We start from the raw sequence: 18283 nt of genomic DNA, 5'->3' as shown, positions 1-18283 counted from the left end.
TTTGCCACCCGGAGCTCGTCACACTTCACAAAAGGTCAGAGTTAGTTAGCAGCTGCCGGCATGCAAGTACGTTTTTACTAAATAACCTTTAATTAAGAACCAAACAATGTGTGAGCAAGTGTGATGAAAAAATGAACGCATAAATACCGTGTTTATGTAAATAGAATTACAAGATCCTGAAGAGTGGGAGTGCCATGCTCCTACAAAACAAGCTTGTCGATTTTCAATGAAAAAGTAGTCCACTCTTCTCTATATATATAACCAGCTCCAACTCCTTAGTTGTTGAGCACTCTCTGAGGGCTAGTATTGGAATTTAAAGTACTGTATATATACATATATTTTTTCTTTTTTTTTGAATTAACAAGGCTGGAAATCCAACAATGTCGTCCCAAGCTAGTAGGATCCGAAGGATACCCAATGCTTTGCTAGAAATATTAAGTAATTTGAGTACACTCAAATTACTTATATATATATATATATATATAAAGGTGAGGCTAATGAAATTATGACCCATTTCCATGTTCTTGTCCAACGAATAGTAATGGTAATGGACAAAAAGAATATGATCTAAGCGCCATAAAAAAACATTACTCTGAGACATTTGTGAAAGTGTGTGGAAATATGCAAGACCACGAGAACGTAACGCGATATTGCTCATTTCAACACTGAAGAACCGTGTCCTTTGAAGTTCAAAAGAATGTAACGACCCCGTAAACCTTTGATTATCCGTGTGCTAAACGAATTTGCACGTTCGTGTCGAGGGAACGGACGCCACAGCAACAACGAAAAAACCAACGCGACTTAAGCTCCATTAAAAATCATCACCCTTGTAAAGGTATGTTTGTAGCAAAAAAATGCGAGGGGTCACAAGAATTTTAATGAATGTAACATTGACCACTTCAACACCGGGGAATTATATCCTTTGAAGTTCAAACGAATAATGAAAAAAATGTAACAACCCACGAATCTTTGATTGTCCGTGTGATAAACGAGTAACCAGTACCTTTAAAGCTAACATGCAATTTTTTTGTCGATCAGTTTGATTCAAGTAAACCGGTCACCGACAGTCACAGATAAGCGAACCCACGCAGACTTAGATGTGCTAAAGAATTTGTTGAGTTAAAATATCCAAAAATGTCGTTTGTTAAGTCACAATCCAACGTAGTCGACGAGTTAGCTTGATTCGAGCAAAACCCAATCGCCAACAGTCACAGATAAGCAAACCCACGCAGACTTAGATGTGCTAAGGAATTTGTTGAGTTAAAATATCCCAAAAATGTCGTTTGTTAAGTCACGATCCAGAGCAAAACCCGATCACCAACAGTCACAGATAAGCGAACCCACGCAGACTTAGATGTGCTAAAAAATGTGCCGAGGTAAAATATCCCAAAAATGTCATTTGTTAAGTCACGATCCAGCATAGCCGATGACTTGTATTCTGACCAAAGCGAAAAAATGTGTCGGAGTAAAAACTAGTCACGACCCAACACAGCTAAATGACTTGTGTTCTGACCATGACACAGCGAGTGTATGTTTTGAAGATGAAAAATGCCCTAACCCCAACCCTAAACCTAACCTCTGTGACAATCGATGGTCGTTTTAATATTCGTGTGTTCTCTCTGTAAAAAAAGGATACATTCAGACTGGTTCATACGAGCCGCTGCGTTTAAATCTAGTGTAGATTTTACTCAAAGAGAACGAACAGTTCTATCATATCGTATTACGTTATCGTGTTCGAAAACTGGAACAATAATAAAATCAACGCGATGTGTTTGCGTGTTCAAATTTCGACGTTGCTTGTTTACAGGTCATTTTTATTGTGTCACAATGATAAGGTCGATCGAGGTGTTTGCGTGTTCGACTATCAACGTCGCTCGTTCTGAAGGGAGTCCGAGACCTTCAGATTTGGGTCGCGGTTTTACAACTAAATCACTTATAAACGATAGTAGACTCTCGTGGTGTATGATGTATATTAACAGCGACGATAGCCTCTTGCAGGGAACCATGTCTGTTCAAGACCAGTGTTCTATCTGCCTAAAGACAGAATGGGGCTTACCGGTCTCAAATTTAACGGGATTACCGGTTCACGAAAATTGTGCAATCATGTCACAAGGAGAGAAAGCGGCACCGTTGGACAAAGTTGCTGTCGTATTGGATCTCGAATCTTTTTTTGTCGACGGAAAACATAATCCTCGGGAACTTGGTTGGGTAGACCACAGGGGGGTTTCTGGAAATGTGAAATTTAAAATGCACTGCAAGTTTGACGAGTTATCCGATAAGAACAAACGAACTGCTTTGTTTGTGATTAGAAAGGTCACCGGGCTCCCTTTCGAGAACAACCCAGTGGAACAAGCCCTTGATGGAGACGAGCTTGGAACAGTAATACTCGCTTTACACCAAAATTCGAAGACACAACGGAAAGATCTCGTGGCTTTCAAGGGCGGTCACATAGAAAGAAACTTGTTCCAACGTTTGAACATTCCTTCTATAGACATAGGAGAACATGGGTGCCCTAAATATGTCGATATGCTAAAAGCGGGTCACCAGCCAAAACGGAATTGCGGACAACATGCAGTAGGAAGCCATTTTCACTGCGCGACAGAGGAATGTTATGCTTTTTTCAAGTGGATAAAACAGCGACTAGAGGAGCGTAAACACAAGAGTAGATTAAAAACACCAACCACATAAACAATTAAAAGTATTCATCTGTATGTTCCGTTGCCTATTTATTAAACGTACACGATTATTACACAACAGTAAAAAATCTATTATCTGAACTCTTTCTGTTTTATGTTTTCTGTCTAATGTGGTCAAATTTGGCTCGAATCAACATTCTATCGTCTTCAACATATCTTACATCAGATAAAACTGTTATTGGCGCAAATTCGATGTATCCGTAGCCTTTATGGTATCTTTCGACGGTCGGTCTGCGGAATGCTAGAAGATCTTCATCATCGACTTGGAACGTCTCGGTGATGTGTTTGGGCGCACTTGACTGTGACGATTGATCTAGAAGGGTTAGGGTGATGTTTCCCTTGAATGGTCATTGTCATCGAAATTACCTGACATCACGTGAACGAATAAAGCAATCTGTTTCCCCTTTCCCGAGTCTACTCCATTCAAATTAATCCTCAGGCAAAATTTGTAACCATTTTCAAGAGCCGTATAAAAGCTAGGAGAATGTAAAGCACGAGTTAAACCCCTTATCGCTTCTTGTCGAAGCCGGCCCACATCGTAAATTTCCCACATGTAAAAATATTTGCAAACGTGCGGACGAGTCCCCGAAGCTCGGACACTGCGCCAAAGGTCCGATATGGTCTGTTTCATGTCGGACATTTCACTATTTCGGGCCTGTTCTGACGTTCGAAAAGCTTTGACCATGTCAGACAAGTGAGCAATCATCACACTGTGGACATGTTCATTTACATCTACCCTAAGGCCAGTGAACTCGCAGCCAACCACATTAAACGGACACTTGATTTGAATAGCAGGACATTCGTTTTCAAAATGTTCATCCACTTTACATTTCGGTATATTACTTTGACCGCAATTCACACATTTAGTGGGATAGTATGTACATTCCTCGTCGTAGTGGACTTGCAGATACTTCCACTTTACTTTTATCGCGCAAAATCTGCAAGCTGTTATCCTTTCGATGCAATGTTCCGTGACGTGAGTTGAGATCTCTCTTTTGGCTATGTTCATTCCACAATCATTCGGACAATCTCTAAGAACAAATTCACACTCCGACAGATGAGTTTCTAGTTCACCGAGGCGGCCTTTCCAGGTACAGCCTGTCGTTGTCTTGTAGCGACAGAAGACTTGGCGATCCATCATCATTTTGTTGACAAAATTATCAACATGTACTTGCGATTCGTTCATGGGCTGTTGATCATTAGGACAGAACAACCCAGATGTATTCAAAGAACGCATTATACAATTGCGACAAAATCGGTGACCACATGGGGTTTGCACGGCATTTCGTAAACCAAACAAACAGATCGAGCATTCATAATCACGCTCTAATGGTGGATCGAAATTCTCGTCATATCCTTCGTTATTATCATCGACGACAGGACCCATTGTTTTGGCAAGGTCTCAAAACTCGTATTTCGTACCTACATATAGCAGAGAGCGGTTATCGCCACGTTTCGATTTTCGTCTGACACTGTTTCCTTTAATTTAACAACATTTGAACAATGTTATTTAAAAACTATTTATGTCAATTTAACCAGATCACCTTCGATAGCCCTCTTGGGTTATTTTTTTCGTTTCGAGACCATCGCATCCATAACGTTAGAAAGAATTAACATTAAACGAGTGTTGTTTTAATATCGTGTAATGAAACACACAGATTTGCGTCTTTTTAATCGAATTTATTGATACGCCAACCTAACGCTTTTGCGCTAGTTTGTTTCCCAGTTTCGACGAATTTTTTATTTTTCTTTTGCAATCTTCGTTTTCAAAATCTCTGTCCCAAGAGAAAAATAGAGCGTTTTCTCTAGGCGAGTTCCAACGAATCTTTAATTTTTTCCTCTGCGTGTCTCTGTTAGTTACCTTACAAAAATATTGGTCAAAAAGTTACAACCGGTGATTCCACAGAGTACACCTAAAATTATTCATAAAGGTCAACCATGGTTCGTAGCATACTCTTAGCTTTTTTGCAGAGGTAATTTTTAAAGTTCTGTAACGTTAACCAAAAAGACATGCGTCGAAAACCAAACATTATCGTGTCGTCATTCGTTAACATGGTACATTCGTAAAACGGCCAATTTGGGATCTGTCGTGTTTTTTTTTGGAGGGGGAGGGGGGGGGTCCTACGTTTTTGGGGCGAAAAAAAGCTATTGCGTTCGAGAACAAACATTACTCGTGATGTCATGGTTATTACATCATATTCTTTTCGGGTTCTGAGATGTTTTGGGGGGTCTTTTGTTTAGGCTACATTTTGCGTTGGAAGCACAAATATTTTTCGTGATATCATCCGCGTCAAAGAGCAAAGATATCCATGACGTAACATGCCTTATCGCACATGACATAGTACGAGGGCCAATTTTGGCTCCGTCGTGGTTTACTTTAGTAGTCCGGGTTTAGCTATGACATACAAACTCGGCCACCAATGATTTCGTTATATCATCCGTGTTAAAGAGCAAAGATGTTTACGACGTAATGTGCCTTACGGCACGACATTCGTAGGAAAGGCAATTTTGGCTCTCGGTGTAGTGGTTTACTCTGGTAATCCGTAGAGTTATGGAATGCGATGGGTGTTGGAATGTGATGGGTGTTGGAATTCGTGGGCTTAGCAAAAGTATTTTTTAAAGATAGGCTACGTTTCGCATTGGAAGCACAAATATTCTTCGTGATATCATCCGCGTCAAAGAGCAAAGATATCCATGACGTAACATGCCTCATCGCATACGACATAGTACGAGGGCCAATTTTGGCTCCGTCGTGGTTTGCTTTAGTAGTCCGGGTTTAGCTATGACATACAAACTCGGCCACCAATGATTTTCGTGTTTGCATATATGACGTATACTCTTGATTCTACACACAATCGAGACTCAAGGTCATTTGGTTGGCTATAAAAACGGAACACGGTTGAGCTAGAATCAAACCACTGAGAAAGCTACGACTCAGAAGAACTCGAGAGAACCTAGGAGAAGTCAAGAGAAGTCAAGAGAACTCAAGAAATGATCCTTTCTAAGGAGAAACAAGAAGACTTTCCACCGCTGTGCATGTTTGGCAATGAGATGTCGCGACGCCGACCAGATGTCAGATTTGTATAGAGTATTTTTTCTGCATAGAATCGAGAGCATCACGAAGTGAGTGAAATTGTTGGTGAAGTGCCTGTGCGAGTATCACTCTACTTCTTCGTTTATGTACTATATCTTCAGCAGATTGACAACCCCCGATGCTTCGAACAAGAACCTATTACTGAAGTTCATGCTTACCCTGGGAGGCTCGAGTGTGAATCTTTCGGCGTTCAATTTGAACATCGCAAGTTCGTCTGAATTATCTTTTTTTAAAAACTGTACGTTGCCAGCAAACATTCCAGAATTTGCAAGCGAATCCGTGTTGTCGAGACCGTGTCAAGTCATACTGAAAGAATCACAATCAGAAAGGATCTACACCTCTTGGGAAAAGACCATGCTGAAACTGCACGAATCTTTAAACGTCCAAGTTTTAACAGACCAGGCATTGATGAGAGCAATGCTAGCCTGTAAGATTTTGACTCTTCTTGAATTGAAAAACGGGAGTAAAGCATTCAAAATTAGCGAGAGAGGAAGGTTGTTATTGGATGAAGTGTTTCCTTGTAAACTTGAAACCACGAAAGCCTGGCCGGCAAGTGCTATGTGCCTGTATGTATTCTTTGAATGGATACAACGGAACGATGTAGTTCAGACAGCTGTGGACGAATTTATATCCAAAAACCAAACGACTGCTCAAAACTTTGGATATCGTTTGCAGGGAGTGAAGATTAATTCGCCCGAAAGTATAATAATCACGATGGTGTCTCTAAAGACGCACGACGTAAACAATTACCGGTGCCGGTACGATCACGAACGGTGCGGATTTGCATTACCCGTGGGCCATGGTGGAGTGTTAATCGGAACACCTGTGCTGATGAAAATAATGATGTTGTGTTCGATGGCCTATGTATATGTCCATTACAGCAATAGCGGCAATTTAGATCGAGATTCGTTGATCGCTTGTATGCTATATCATTTGAAAACGAACACCTCGTTAGAATCGAAGGAAGTGCCTTTACACAGAGTCGACAGTCTGTTGGAGAAACATTTATCTACAGCGAGAACCATGGACGTAACCACTGTCGTTATACCTTTATCTGCATCTGATTATCGCACACCGGAAGGGACTCACAAGAACAGGAAAAAGAAATTGGCGTGCAAGGTCGCGAAGCCCACTGAAAAACAAGACATTAAGTCCTTTGTGAGGACTTGTCAAAATTGTGAAGATAAATTCAGGAAAACGAAATGCGACACTAGTTTTACTGAAACGCGTGATGCTGTAGTCGAGAAACTACTAACAAGGGGGATAAAGATTTTAAACTTTGTATAAGCGATATCCCCATGGGCATGGGAACGAGGCAGAAATCAGACGAGGATGAATCGGAGGAATGTCCCCCAGCAGTAGGGGACAAGAGAAAGTTGTTCGCGATCTCTAGCGATGACGAAGATGATGGCGATCTCCTTGCAACAGATTCGTCGCATCCGGTTTTTTCACAAAAGAAAATGCCGATCACGACCGGTAAAACCGCGTCAAAGGACCTGATCGTTGTCAAGAAGCACAAACCGGACAGTGAGTACGAAAATGAAAGTGACAGTGACAACAGAGAAAGTGAAAGCGAGAATGCTTGCATTGAACTGAGCGACTGTAGCGGAGCTGAAAGTGTTTGCGATAGCGAAGGAGACGAAGAACCAGTTCCGCTAACAACGCGATCTCAGAACAGGCTATCACCCCTCAACTCGCCAAACAAATCGTTGTGAGTACAAGTTTCCCCGATGAAGGTATCACCAAATCGTCGTAAGCCCAGAAAGGACCAAAAAATCCAAAACACGGCGGCTGACTCGAATGAATGGCAATTAACGTCACCAAACAGATGCGTTCAGCCACGACTACTTTGTGGTGAGCAAAACTCGGCGAGTGATTTGAAATCAACAACGCAAGACCGATCTTCCATTTCTGATCGAGATGAAGAAATGTCGGATGTGGAGGCTGGGACCGAGTCATACTCCGTGCGTGTATGTGAGCAGCGCGTTCTGGCTTTGCATTCTAAGTCTACAGACGACTTAACAATCGAAAGCACGGTGGCTGATTCGAATGAGCGGCATTCGCCATTACCAACAGCACAAAGTATAGTGGGTGATTCGAATTCACCAATACAAGATTGTAACCGAGACGAAGAAATGTCGGATGAAGAGACTGGGGGCGAGTCATGCGAAAGGCGTAAAGATGAAGAGCGTAACGCGATTTTCTCGATTACACTACCCGAACTAGACCACTTTGCTTCGAATGATGTCGAAGACTTAGTCAACGCCAGCCCATATTGACCAGAAAAAGACGATTATGTATATCTCTCGGAAAAAGAGGGGGATCAAACTCTAGCGATAAACGAATTTTCTACAGAAATTCTCGAAGAACGGTTCGTCGTGACAGAATCAGAAAAAATTTCGGATGATACGAAAGTTGCCAACAAAGAAAAACCAGAGTTTGGTGGTCCGTTTTTCGACGGCGCGAGAGGTCCTCTCGGTATAATGCACTCTGTAAAACTTTTGAACAGTAAAAGAGTTACAGAGAAGGAAAAACGACGATCGGTGTTGCGTCTTTCGACAGCGCGATACGAGGGGTGGAGGCATGGTGAAGATTTTGAGAGAAGTAGCAGACCTACGAGATGTAGTTCCGGAAACAAACATGCGTCACACTGCCAATGGAGAATTTGCATTGGAAGTACGTACAAACAACGAGATGTTATATTGCCTAGATACTTTCCCCCAGAAATGGACAGTTTTGAAGCATTCGAGCAAAGTGACTCGTTTAATTTTCATGTGTGGAGCATTGCAAACGTTGAACGATACTGATTGGAGTCAGTTTCAAATAGACGACGAACAGTCTCTGACATGGTTTCTGCCCGTGACCGATCACCGATTTAAAGCATTTCAGCATCCTTTGAACATGATGAAATCTTTGGACATGAGATACAAAATGGTCGAACTAGTGAAATCCGATGGCGGGTTTGCGTCGTAGTTGGAAAGAATCGTTGCATCTAGAATGGAAATTCACAAAAAGGTCAAGGAAATGTCTCAGGAATTACACGACAAGAAGAACGGGATCGATGTGGATTTCATGGGACGGTTTTTCAACCAACTCGTCGAGTCATTACCCTGGCTTGTTTGATGATGTCATATATTTGAATTAAAATGACAAACTCATTCCATAAAGGAACAGACTTAAAAAACAGTGGCGAAGCCATGTTGTGCTCAATTTTAGAGAAACATTTTGATATATGCCTTACAAGAACTCGACTCTGGTTAGGGCAACAAATTTAAGGTAACAATAGCACATAATATTATATTGTTTACATTCGTTACTTAAGCATACGGGGTGTTTTTTTGCGTGATTTCATGGTAATCGTGTCGGTGATTGTCTTTTGTGTTTCGTATCTTATAGCTTAGCCAAAGCTTATCCATTTTTATGTTGTTGTTTCATAATCGAATGAAATGCTGCACAATTTGAGCCCGAGTCACTTTGGTGGGAAGAATACCCACAGCTTTCTTAGGCGAGTTATTTTTTCCACAAAAAATTCTGGTTCCTGACGACTACCTGAACAGTCGTATATCACAGAATCCGTGTCCATGTAGTGGTTCCGATCTTGCAGATACTGCACATACTTCCGGTATGGCTTGAGACATGCTCGCAAAATGAGCATTTTTTTTTTTCTTTCGATCTCCGTTGAAGTCCGATCTTGAATTTTCAGATTTCTTTATGCAGTATCTGCAGTTCATACATCATTTCATTGATCTTGCTACCTTTGTGGTGTGTTTTGTTTGTGGACATGCAACGTCCTTGACAAATCCACCGACAAAGACATGCAATATTTCATGGCTCAAAGAGCTCTTCGTATTTAATCTTTGGTGTCTTTCTGAAAACATTGTCTTTTCAAGTTTCAATCCGTTTCCATCCTCTTTTCTGATCGTGTATTTCAATGGTAATTGGGAACAAATTTGGTCCGGTTCTTTACAGAGATCAACATAAAAGGCCGGATGTAATTACGAAAGCCTTGTTCCGTTGTACAAGAGCAATTAGCTCTTTTGACTTCTCCGGTCACGGTACATAACAGTTTTTTCCCAAAAATATAAACATGTTAGAACCGCCGTTAGTTTTCGTGTACTTTCTTATGCATAAAACGGGTGCGTTAACACTGTAACATGGTGCACCCGTTGTTCCATGCATCCCAATTACCATTTGCCATTTTCTTTTTTTAATTCCTGTCTCTTCTTGTTCGATGCCATTTTACAACATCAGGGTTTTCTATGGTTTTTCCGTGACACTTTCTTTTTTCAGTTCGATGCCGTTTTACAACATCAGGGTTTTCTATGGTTTTTCCGTGACCCCTTTCTTTTTTCACTCCCCTGGTCTGGTTTCACATGTCACAATTCGACATGTTCCAGTGCATGATGTGGAGTTCCATTGTTGCCTTTCGTCTCGTGAAAGATAGTTGTCTTTCGTTGTTGATCAATACCGCGATGCATAAACTGAACTCGAGTTATTTTAGTGAGTGGATGCGCATTGTCCATTCATTGTTATATAATTTCTGTACTCAGGTGTATTTCGATCCATGATTATCTTTGTGGGTGGTTCAAATAGTGAATGTTGTCTTTGCCTGTCTCTTGGTCGAGTAACTAACCGTTCTCAGTCTTCAGTAGAACTATCGACCATGAGATTCCATAACAAAAAAAAATTCCACGACTTTTTGTCGGTCTTGAACCGACTCGAGAAGCTTGTGACAGTAGTATATAGCAAAACAATGGTCACTTTTTATGTTAATTAGGTGAAGGAATGTGGATGAAAATATGCTTATGTCTCGCTGTTTATTTTATTGAAGAACTTGGTAGATTAAGACATGGCGGAAGGAGGAGAAGATAGAGATAGAGTTAGAGTTAGAGAATATAGTGGAAGAATCAGATCACAAGAAGAAGATGGGATAAATTTGATTGAGAGTTTTGTTTGTAGGATGGAGAGTATTTTGAGAACCGAAGAAGATGAAAATGAGGAGTTTTGTTTTCTTGTCGATTTTTTGAAAACAAGTTTTGATTTACTTTGTTCACGATTTTACGAGCTTTTAGCAGAGCTGACTAGCATTGATTTTGATAACAAGTTTAAAAGATTGATAAAGGAAAGAGAGGAGATTCATGGATGGGTTGAAGGTCTGAAAATTGTTTATAGCGAAGGTTACTTGAAAGCGGGAGTGGAAGAGAGTGCTAAGATAGAGGAAGAGCTTAAGAGGCAGGAGATGAATTTGGAGGAGATGTTGGAGACACTTATTGGTTGTTGGTCGGTTGAAAAAGATCTGGCACAGCCGCTGACGCTGAATGGTGATGAGTCGGATCGTTGTCATTTTTTGTGTTAAAAGGTGAGTCTTTATTTTTGTTATTTATTTTTGTCATGGAGGGGGACAGATGTGATTACGAGTGTGCTTATGAACAACGAGCGCTATTTCAAAAGGCAGTTGAAGGTTTTACTTTGTTAGTGAAGGAACTTCAAGACGATCATTATTTTGATGCAGTATTGTGCGATCTTTTTGTTGAAAGAGAGAGAATTATAAGGTGGTGGAAAGACACTGTCAGCTATTTAGAGGACATAGGTGTCATTGGAGACGATTCTGTTTTTCTGAAACAAGAATTGAAGAGAGAGGAAGAAATAATTGACGATCTATTTCTTTTTTTACTTGAGTTGAGGAATTTGCAAATTTTAAAAGAGGTGAAGTCGTGACTGTGGTAAGTTGATATGTTGTTCCTGTGTGCACTTTGATCTGTAGTATGATATGGTGTTCCTGTGTGTGGATTTTGTTCTATAATTAGAGTCGTCTGTGTGTCGGATTAGATTCTTTCTAGGAAAGACCATCCCCTAAATTACCTTAAATAGAAACCTGGGATCTAGCCTATCCAACTAAAATTTTTCCAGAACCTTATGAAACGACTTCTAAAAAGTTAACATTTGAAGTGAAAGCTAGAAAAGATAATTGGTTCATCCCCTCAGACATTGAACTACACATGAAAGTGCGACCACGATTGGCAAACGGTAACCGACCACACGATCCGGCTAATGCTGCTAATGGAGCGAACATTCATGTTCGTTTCATAAATGATATAGCTGGTATGATAATCAAAAGTATACGTGTTAAACCAAAAAGACAACATGATGTGGAAGTGATATCACCGTATTTAGCTTTTGAAGAATCCTTGAGATCCGATTTTCAGACTAGCAAAGATGAGAAGGAAAGCGAACAATTATTATTTTATAGAGGATATGAACCGAAGATGAGTTATAATCAACATAAGGAAAAGTGTGGATTTGCGAAAGCCGCACCTGCTGCTGAAGAAAAGGTGGTTAAAGACTTTGAAATTTATCAATACAATTTGGAATGGATTCCAATCATAATAAAACCCTTACCCGGTTTTTTTCATGAGATTCATAAAGCTTTACCATCTTTGATGGATTATGTGATAGAAATTGACCTACAAGAGGATGGATTCATGTTGATAGCCAGAACAGGAGATGATGATGGTGAAGGAGCTGAACAAAACACTGCAGTTTATCAAATTCACCCCAGCGAAATATTTTTATTGATCGATTATAAAAAGATGGGGGGAGATGAAGATGAAAAAATGGAAAAAAAAGTTTTTGCTCAAGATGATTTGATGTTTGACACCTTTGACAAGGTCAGATTAGTCTTCAGTAAGACAATTTCAGAAAGTAATGCGGCTGAAGGTGTAGTGATTTCGGATTGGACTTCCTTAGATGGGAGAATTCCGGACAGATTTTTTTTTGGAATGGTTGATGCTGCACAAGTGACACAGGCAAGCCACGTACAAGTTCCAGCACAATTCAAACCTTTCAACTGTAGCAAGATCCAATTATACATTGATGATCGTCCTATTTTTACAAAAGGTCACATCAATTGGACAAACAATCTCTCAAACAGAAGATACATATGGGCCACTCAGTGTGACATGGTTGCAGACATAGGTGATTCCAAAAGAGTTAACATCGGGAATTTTCCTCGAGATAAAATCCAACATGGTAGATGGTTTCCCTATGTGGATTTAACTGCTAACAGAAAAAAGGGGGTGTCTAACACTGTTCGTAAAATTGATGGTATTTTCTCTGCCAGAGTTTGGTTTAGTGCAACTAACAACGCAAACAGACGACAACTTGTCATAGCTTGGTTTGAAAGAGGGGAACTAACGTGTGTTAATCCTCTGGATAATAGCTGGGCTCCAAAAGCATTCAAGGAACTACCAAGCAAGATCCCTGTCAAATTCAGCAATTTCAGAGACGGTTCAACCGTATAAAAAATGCACGATACTGTAGAACTTACTTTAGCTTGTTCAAAAGATGAACACATTTCAAAAAATAATTTTTTAGGAGTCTTCGCGGCGGACAAAATTCCTTACCATATTCCTTCTTTTTGTTGTTTCATTATGAATACAGATAAACATGGATTAGAAGGAGAACATTGGGTCGCTATTTTTTGTAAAGAAGGGAAGAAATTTTATTTTGATTAGTACGATGGAAACGAAATATATGGAAATGAAAACTGGAGACAGTTTTTATCTAGAGATTGGATTAGAAACGACATAGTCTTACAACAACTAGATAGTGACGTGTGTGGAGATTACTGTATTTACTTTTTAAAAAAAATGAGTTGTATGGAAACACCTAGTTTAGAATTTTTTAAGAAAGATTTTGATGTGTGGGAAAAAGTGCATGCAACCTTTCCAAAGACTTTAGATAAAATAAGTCACGACATTAATTTTGACGATGTCACGGATGAAAAGTTAGTAAGAATAATTAAAGATAGCTTAAAAGAAAATAAGCAAATATGTAGACCTCGTAAAGATATAAACACACGTGTAAGTAGAAAAAGAAAACATTTGTATTAAAATCATGGAACTGTGCGAACGTGTTTCGGCTCCTAAATTTACCCATCCGAGTAACATTGCTTTATACGGGAATACGGGTACGGGAAAGACTCACTTCTTGTATTCTCTACTCTCAAACGCCAACCTCTATTTTTCCACAAGAAACGGAGAAAGGATAAAGAAAATTGTGTATTGTTATGGATCTATTTGGCAACCCATTTTTGATCAAATGGTGGAAAAAGGAATCGTTTTACACAAAGGTTTGCCAGATAACATTAAATTCTTATTTAATGAAGAAGAAAGACCAGGTATAATCGTATTAGACGATCTTCAATCCGAGATAGAAAACAATGTAGAGACACAACACTTATTAACAAAAAACGCTCATCATTTAAATTTATCGAGCATCATTGTTTTTCAATCGCTCTTCCCACCAGGCAAGTATGCTACAGTGATGCGGAGCCAGTTTGCTGCTTTAGTGTTCTTTGGATTTAGAAACGAAATCAGTGCTTTGCGACATCGTTTTCGTGACTACGTATCTTCAAAAAAACATCTGGACTCACTCATAAAACTTTATCGAATATGGACGGAAAGAAAAGGAGGTTATATGATAATAGATAATCACCCCATGTCGGTATGTGGAACTGTTTCTATTCGCACAAACATTTTAAAAGAAGATCCCCCGACTCTCTCTTCATCATTCAAGTAAAGGAGATGGAAGAGTACACATCAAGTAATATAAGACTTTCTAAACAAAGATTCATTCCTATTTCTCAACTAACAAACGGACAACAAATCATCTTTCAAGGTAAAGAAAGAAATCTTTATAAGGAGAAAGAAAACGGACACTTATATTTTCCATCGAATGAAAAATTAAGACTACGACTAAAATATGGACAAAAATAAGACAAGATTTTATGAAAATTATGACAAAATCAGAAAATTCGTTATAAAAGATTCAGAACTTGAAACAAACGAGTCCTAGCAGTATCAGACTTGTTATACAACACCAGAAACGAAAAAGAAAATAAAAAACGACAAGAGATCGAACCAGTCGTTGAGCATTTATCGAAAAGAAAGAAGATACCCATCAAAGTCAGAAGAGAAGCATTATTACAAGGAAGAGATACTATAAGAAAAGTTCTTCAAGCCTTATTAATAAAACATCTGGAGGAAGATGACAGCGATGAACGTCTTAGGTCGACCTCTATTTGAAGATAAACATGTCAAAGAATATCTTTTGTTAGGAGAAGAAGAACTGCAACGTGTAATGGATCAACAAAAGGGTGGAGGTAAGCAAGGAGATGAAAAAGAAAGATATCGTTCAGCAAACGATAAGACAATCACAAAAAAGACATATATGAATTCAGAAGAAGAAGAAAATTTTCCACTTGCAAAACAATTAGATAAGTGGAAAGGAATGGACAGAGATCATGTCTTGAATGCATTTCGAGAATACGTGATAATGAACAGATGGATCAAAGATTATCTAAGAAAAGGATCACCACTCCCTAACAATCTCGAATTCCAGGATGTTATAAAATATCTCCGAAAGATAATGAAAAAATATAAGTCCCAATTCATAGAATTAGGACTTATCGGTTACAAAAATGTTAACCCTCAAACCACTCCTCAATTTCGTGCAATTGGAGTTGGAACAACAAAACCCCCCACACATTCGGTTGGAGTTGGTCCAACCACTTCATCAAGTGCTGCCGGTCCAAGTCACGCGCATTCTTCGGTGTCTGGTTCTTCCACTCCAACTCATGGGTGGGATAGTGAAAAGGAAGAGTGGGATGAAGATACAAAAAGTGTATTAAGTGAAATTTATAAAAATAAGAAGAAAGAAAAAAATAAATGGGATGAAGACGAAGATAACTGGGGAGATGTAATAGAGAGTATAAATGAATTCAATAAAGAACAAGCGAGTAAAGGAAAAAAAAAATTCTTGACAGAAAGTGATATTGATAATGCGGGTCAACTATGGATGAGCGGTGATTTACAACCACCTTATGATAGTGATGACAATGAGGAATTCTATTCAATACCGTCACAAAAGGGGAAAGGTCGAAAACGTGTTTTAGACGAAGAGGATTATTATCCGTTTCCTGTTTTTAATAAAAAGTGGGTAAAGGTCGAATGAAGAAAATGATATAAAAAATGAGATGAAAATACAACTTTATCACATTCTTTTCAAAGTGGTTTTGAAAAGATGGCCTCGTATCTGTTGACTGAAGCAGAAGTAGAAGAACACAAAGCAGGAACCAAATCTACTAAAAACAGAATGGTAGTTTCAGACTCTTCAGATGACGAAGAACCAGATGACAAACCCACTGAGTACGACAACGAATTCATCAACGACGGAGATCCAGATGAAGACCTAGACGCAGAGCCCAAGAACACTTCAAAATTAGAAGAAATGGAAAAACAGCTGGAAGAAAAAAAGAAAGAGGGGAAAAAAAGAGGACGTCCACCCAAAGAAAGTGGAAATGAAGCAAGGGTAATTGAAGTGAAAGCAAGAAAAGATAATTATTTTTTTCCTTAAAAAATTAACATTTTTATTCATCTTTTCATTCTTAAAAGAAGAGAGGAAAGAAGCAATCAGAAATCCTTGTTATCCCTGCACCTCCATCGGTCTTAGTAGAAGATGACGACGACGAAGATCCGGCAACAAAAGCAACATTAGAAGCATTAGCTAATATTAATTTTGATTGTCCAATTTGTAAGTCGCCTCTGAATGTAGGATCGACTAAAGAGAAGGGTACCTTTTATTGCATGTGCACATCAGGAGATTGTAACCTCGGTTGGCAAAGATCAGCTGCCGAATATGCCAAGTATATTCACGATATTAAGCAGAATGTGCTACCTGAATTTAAGTATCCTCATCCAAGAGTGAGATGTATCGATCACGGAAAAACAGCCACTTTGGTTCGTAGTTTTTCAAAAGTCGATTTCATTGATCAACGTCTTTTCTATGTTTGTGCAAACAAAAAAGATGAAGGAGGAAAATGTGAATTTGTAAAAGCAGCCGAATTTTCCTCTAATTCAAAAAATGCTGTGAATGCCGAGGCTTGGTACAAGATGGAGGCCAAAAAACAAGTAAAGAGTAATAAAGAAGCTAAAGCAGGACTAGCTTGTCACTTTCAAGAAGTAAGCAAACAACAACAACAACAAAAAGGAAAGAGAATGAAAAAGAATTAAATTTCAACAGGTTCTCTTTTCATTAAGTAAAAAACATCTATAGAATAGAATAGGGTTAACTTAGATTTTATGATGATTGTTAAGTAAAAGTAAAAATGAAAGAATAAAAAAGTTGAGTCTCACAAAGTTTATTGTATTTTCCTGATATTCTTTTTAACCTCAAAATAAAATGGACAAGAATGAGCCACACTCCCCCATAAAAAAATAAAAATAAAATAAGTGGACAAGAATGAGCCACACTCTCCCATAAAAAAATAAGTGGACAAGAATGAGCCACTCTCCCATAAAACGATGGAGAGGAGATACACCTTTTCTTTTTCTGGCCCGGCTGTGTATCGCAAACCGGTTTTTGCCTACCCGTTAAGGGAGGTCCACCTCATCTTGACTCCAATATACCCTCCCAAACTATTTATATGAAAAAGACAAAGTGATTCAAGACATATGGTAACCCATCATCGGCACACGCATGCGTTTATTCTATTTTTACAAATTTGTAAGATACGTGCACTCATCTCTTAATAAAAACAAAAGAAGTCCAAATTCCACCTTCACATAAGATACGTGCACTCATCTCATAATAAAAACAAAAAAAGTCCAAATTCCACCCTATAATGAGAAAACATTTTTGAACCTGACGACCTTTCAGATTTAATACCTCCCAAAAAGGAAATTTTTAAAATCTATCATTCGATATAAAATGGGAAGGATATATTTTTATTTTTTATCACTTCACTCTCAAAAATTCTACAGAAAAGTACAAAACAAGTATCGACAAGATGAGGTAAGATATTCTCTTTACTCTTTTACCCCACCTCATAAAATCAAAAAATTTTAGGAGAATTAAAATAATTTTTTATTTTTTTTTCAGTTTATCAAAAAACCCTTCCCCATATCCAAAAGTCCAAAGTCGTGTTGGAGTTATTAAGCGTCAACTAAAAAATAAGTCCCACCGACTTCGAACCAATTTACTTAATCAAATCACCAGCTGTGATGATATTAGATGACAAAACAGTGTTAGTAAAGGTAGAAGAACCAAACTCCCGAGAATCCATACCGATTGCTGTAGCTTGGGGAGACGAATTTCCAAAATCCCGCAATCACATCATTGCACTCTTCAACGTGTATTTAGGTCTAGAACGCGATAGATACAACAAAACGGCAAAAATACGAGACATCTTGTTAAGTTTGGAGTCTGTATGGACTGACGAAGTAGTCCTAGCAGAAAAAGATCATCAACTGATGACTTTATTCACCCATAAAAATAAAATGGTGCTAGTATCCCAGAGAGTCAATCGGGAAATACCTCTTACAACTCTAGAAAGACAAATGGGGATAAAAACTCTATCCCCCATTGTCGCACCAAATTATCTAATCTGTGAAGGAGAAGGTGGTCTCAAACTTCCTATCGACTTAGGTGCAAG

General features: G+C 38.9%; 1 protein-coding gene across 1 annotated transcript; it reads right to left on the bottom strand.

The window, feature by feature from the left end:
• Positions 1-660: 660 nt before the first annotated feature.
• On the bottom strand, positions 661-6405 carry LOC138037803 (TNF receptor-associated factor 6-like). The gene has a single exon (XM_068883696.1). The coding sequence runs from the start codon at positions 4081-4083 to the stop codon at positions 3019-3021; it is 1065 nt and encodes a 354-aa protein (XP_068739797.1). The 5' UTR covers positions 4084-6405; the 3' UTR covers positions 661-3018.
• Between the last annotated feature and the right edge of the window lie 11878 nt (positions 6406-18283).

This window comes from Montipora capricornis, chromosome 2 (genome assembly GCF_036669925.1).
Source record: "Montipora capricornis isolate CH-2021 chromosome 2, ASM3666992v2, whole genome shotgun sequence".
In the NCBI taxonomy this organism is placed as follows: Eukaryota; Metazoa; Cnidaria; class Anthozoa; order Scleractinia; family Acroporidae; genus Montipora; species Montipora capricornis.
The sequence above is the reverse complement of the archived record's forward strand: the minus strand, read 5'-3'. Positions and strand labels throughout refer to the sequence as shown.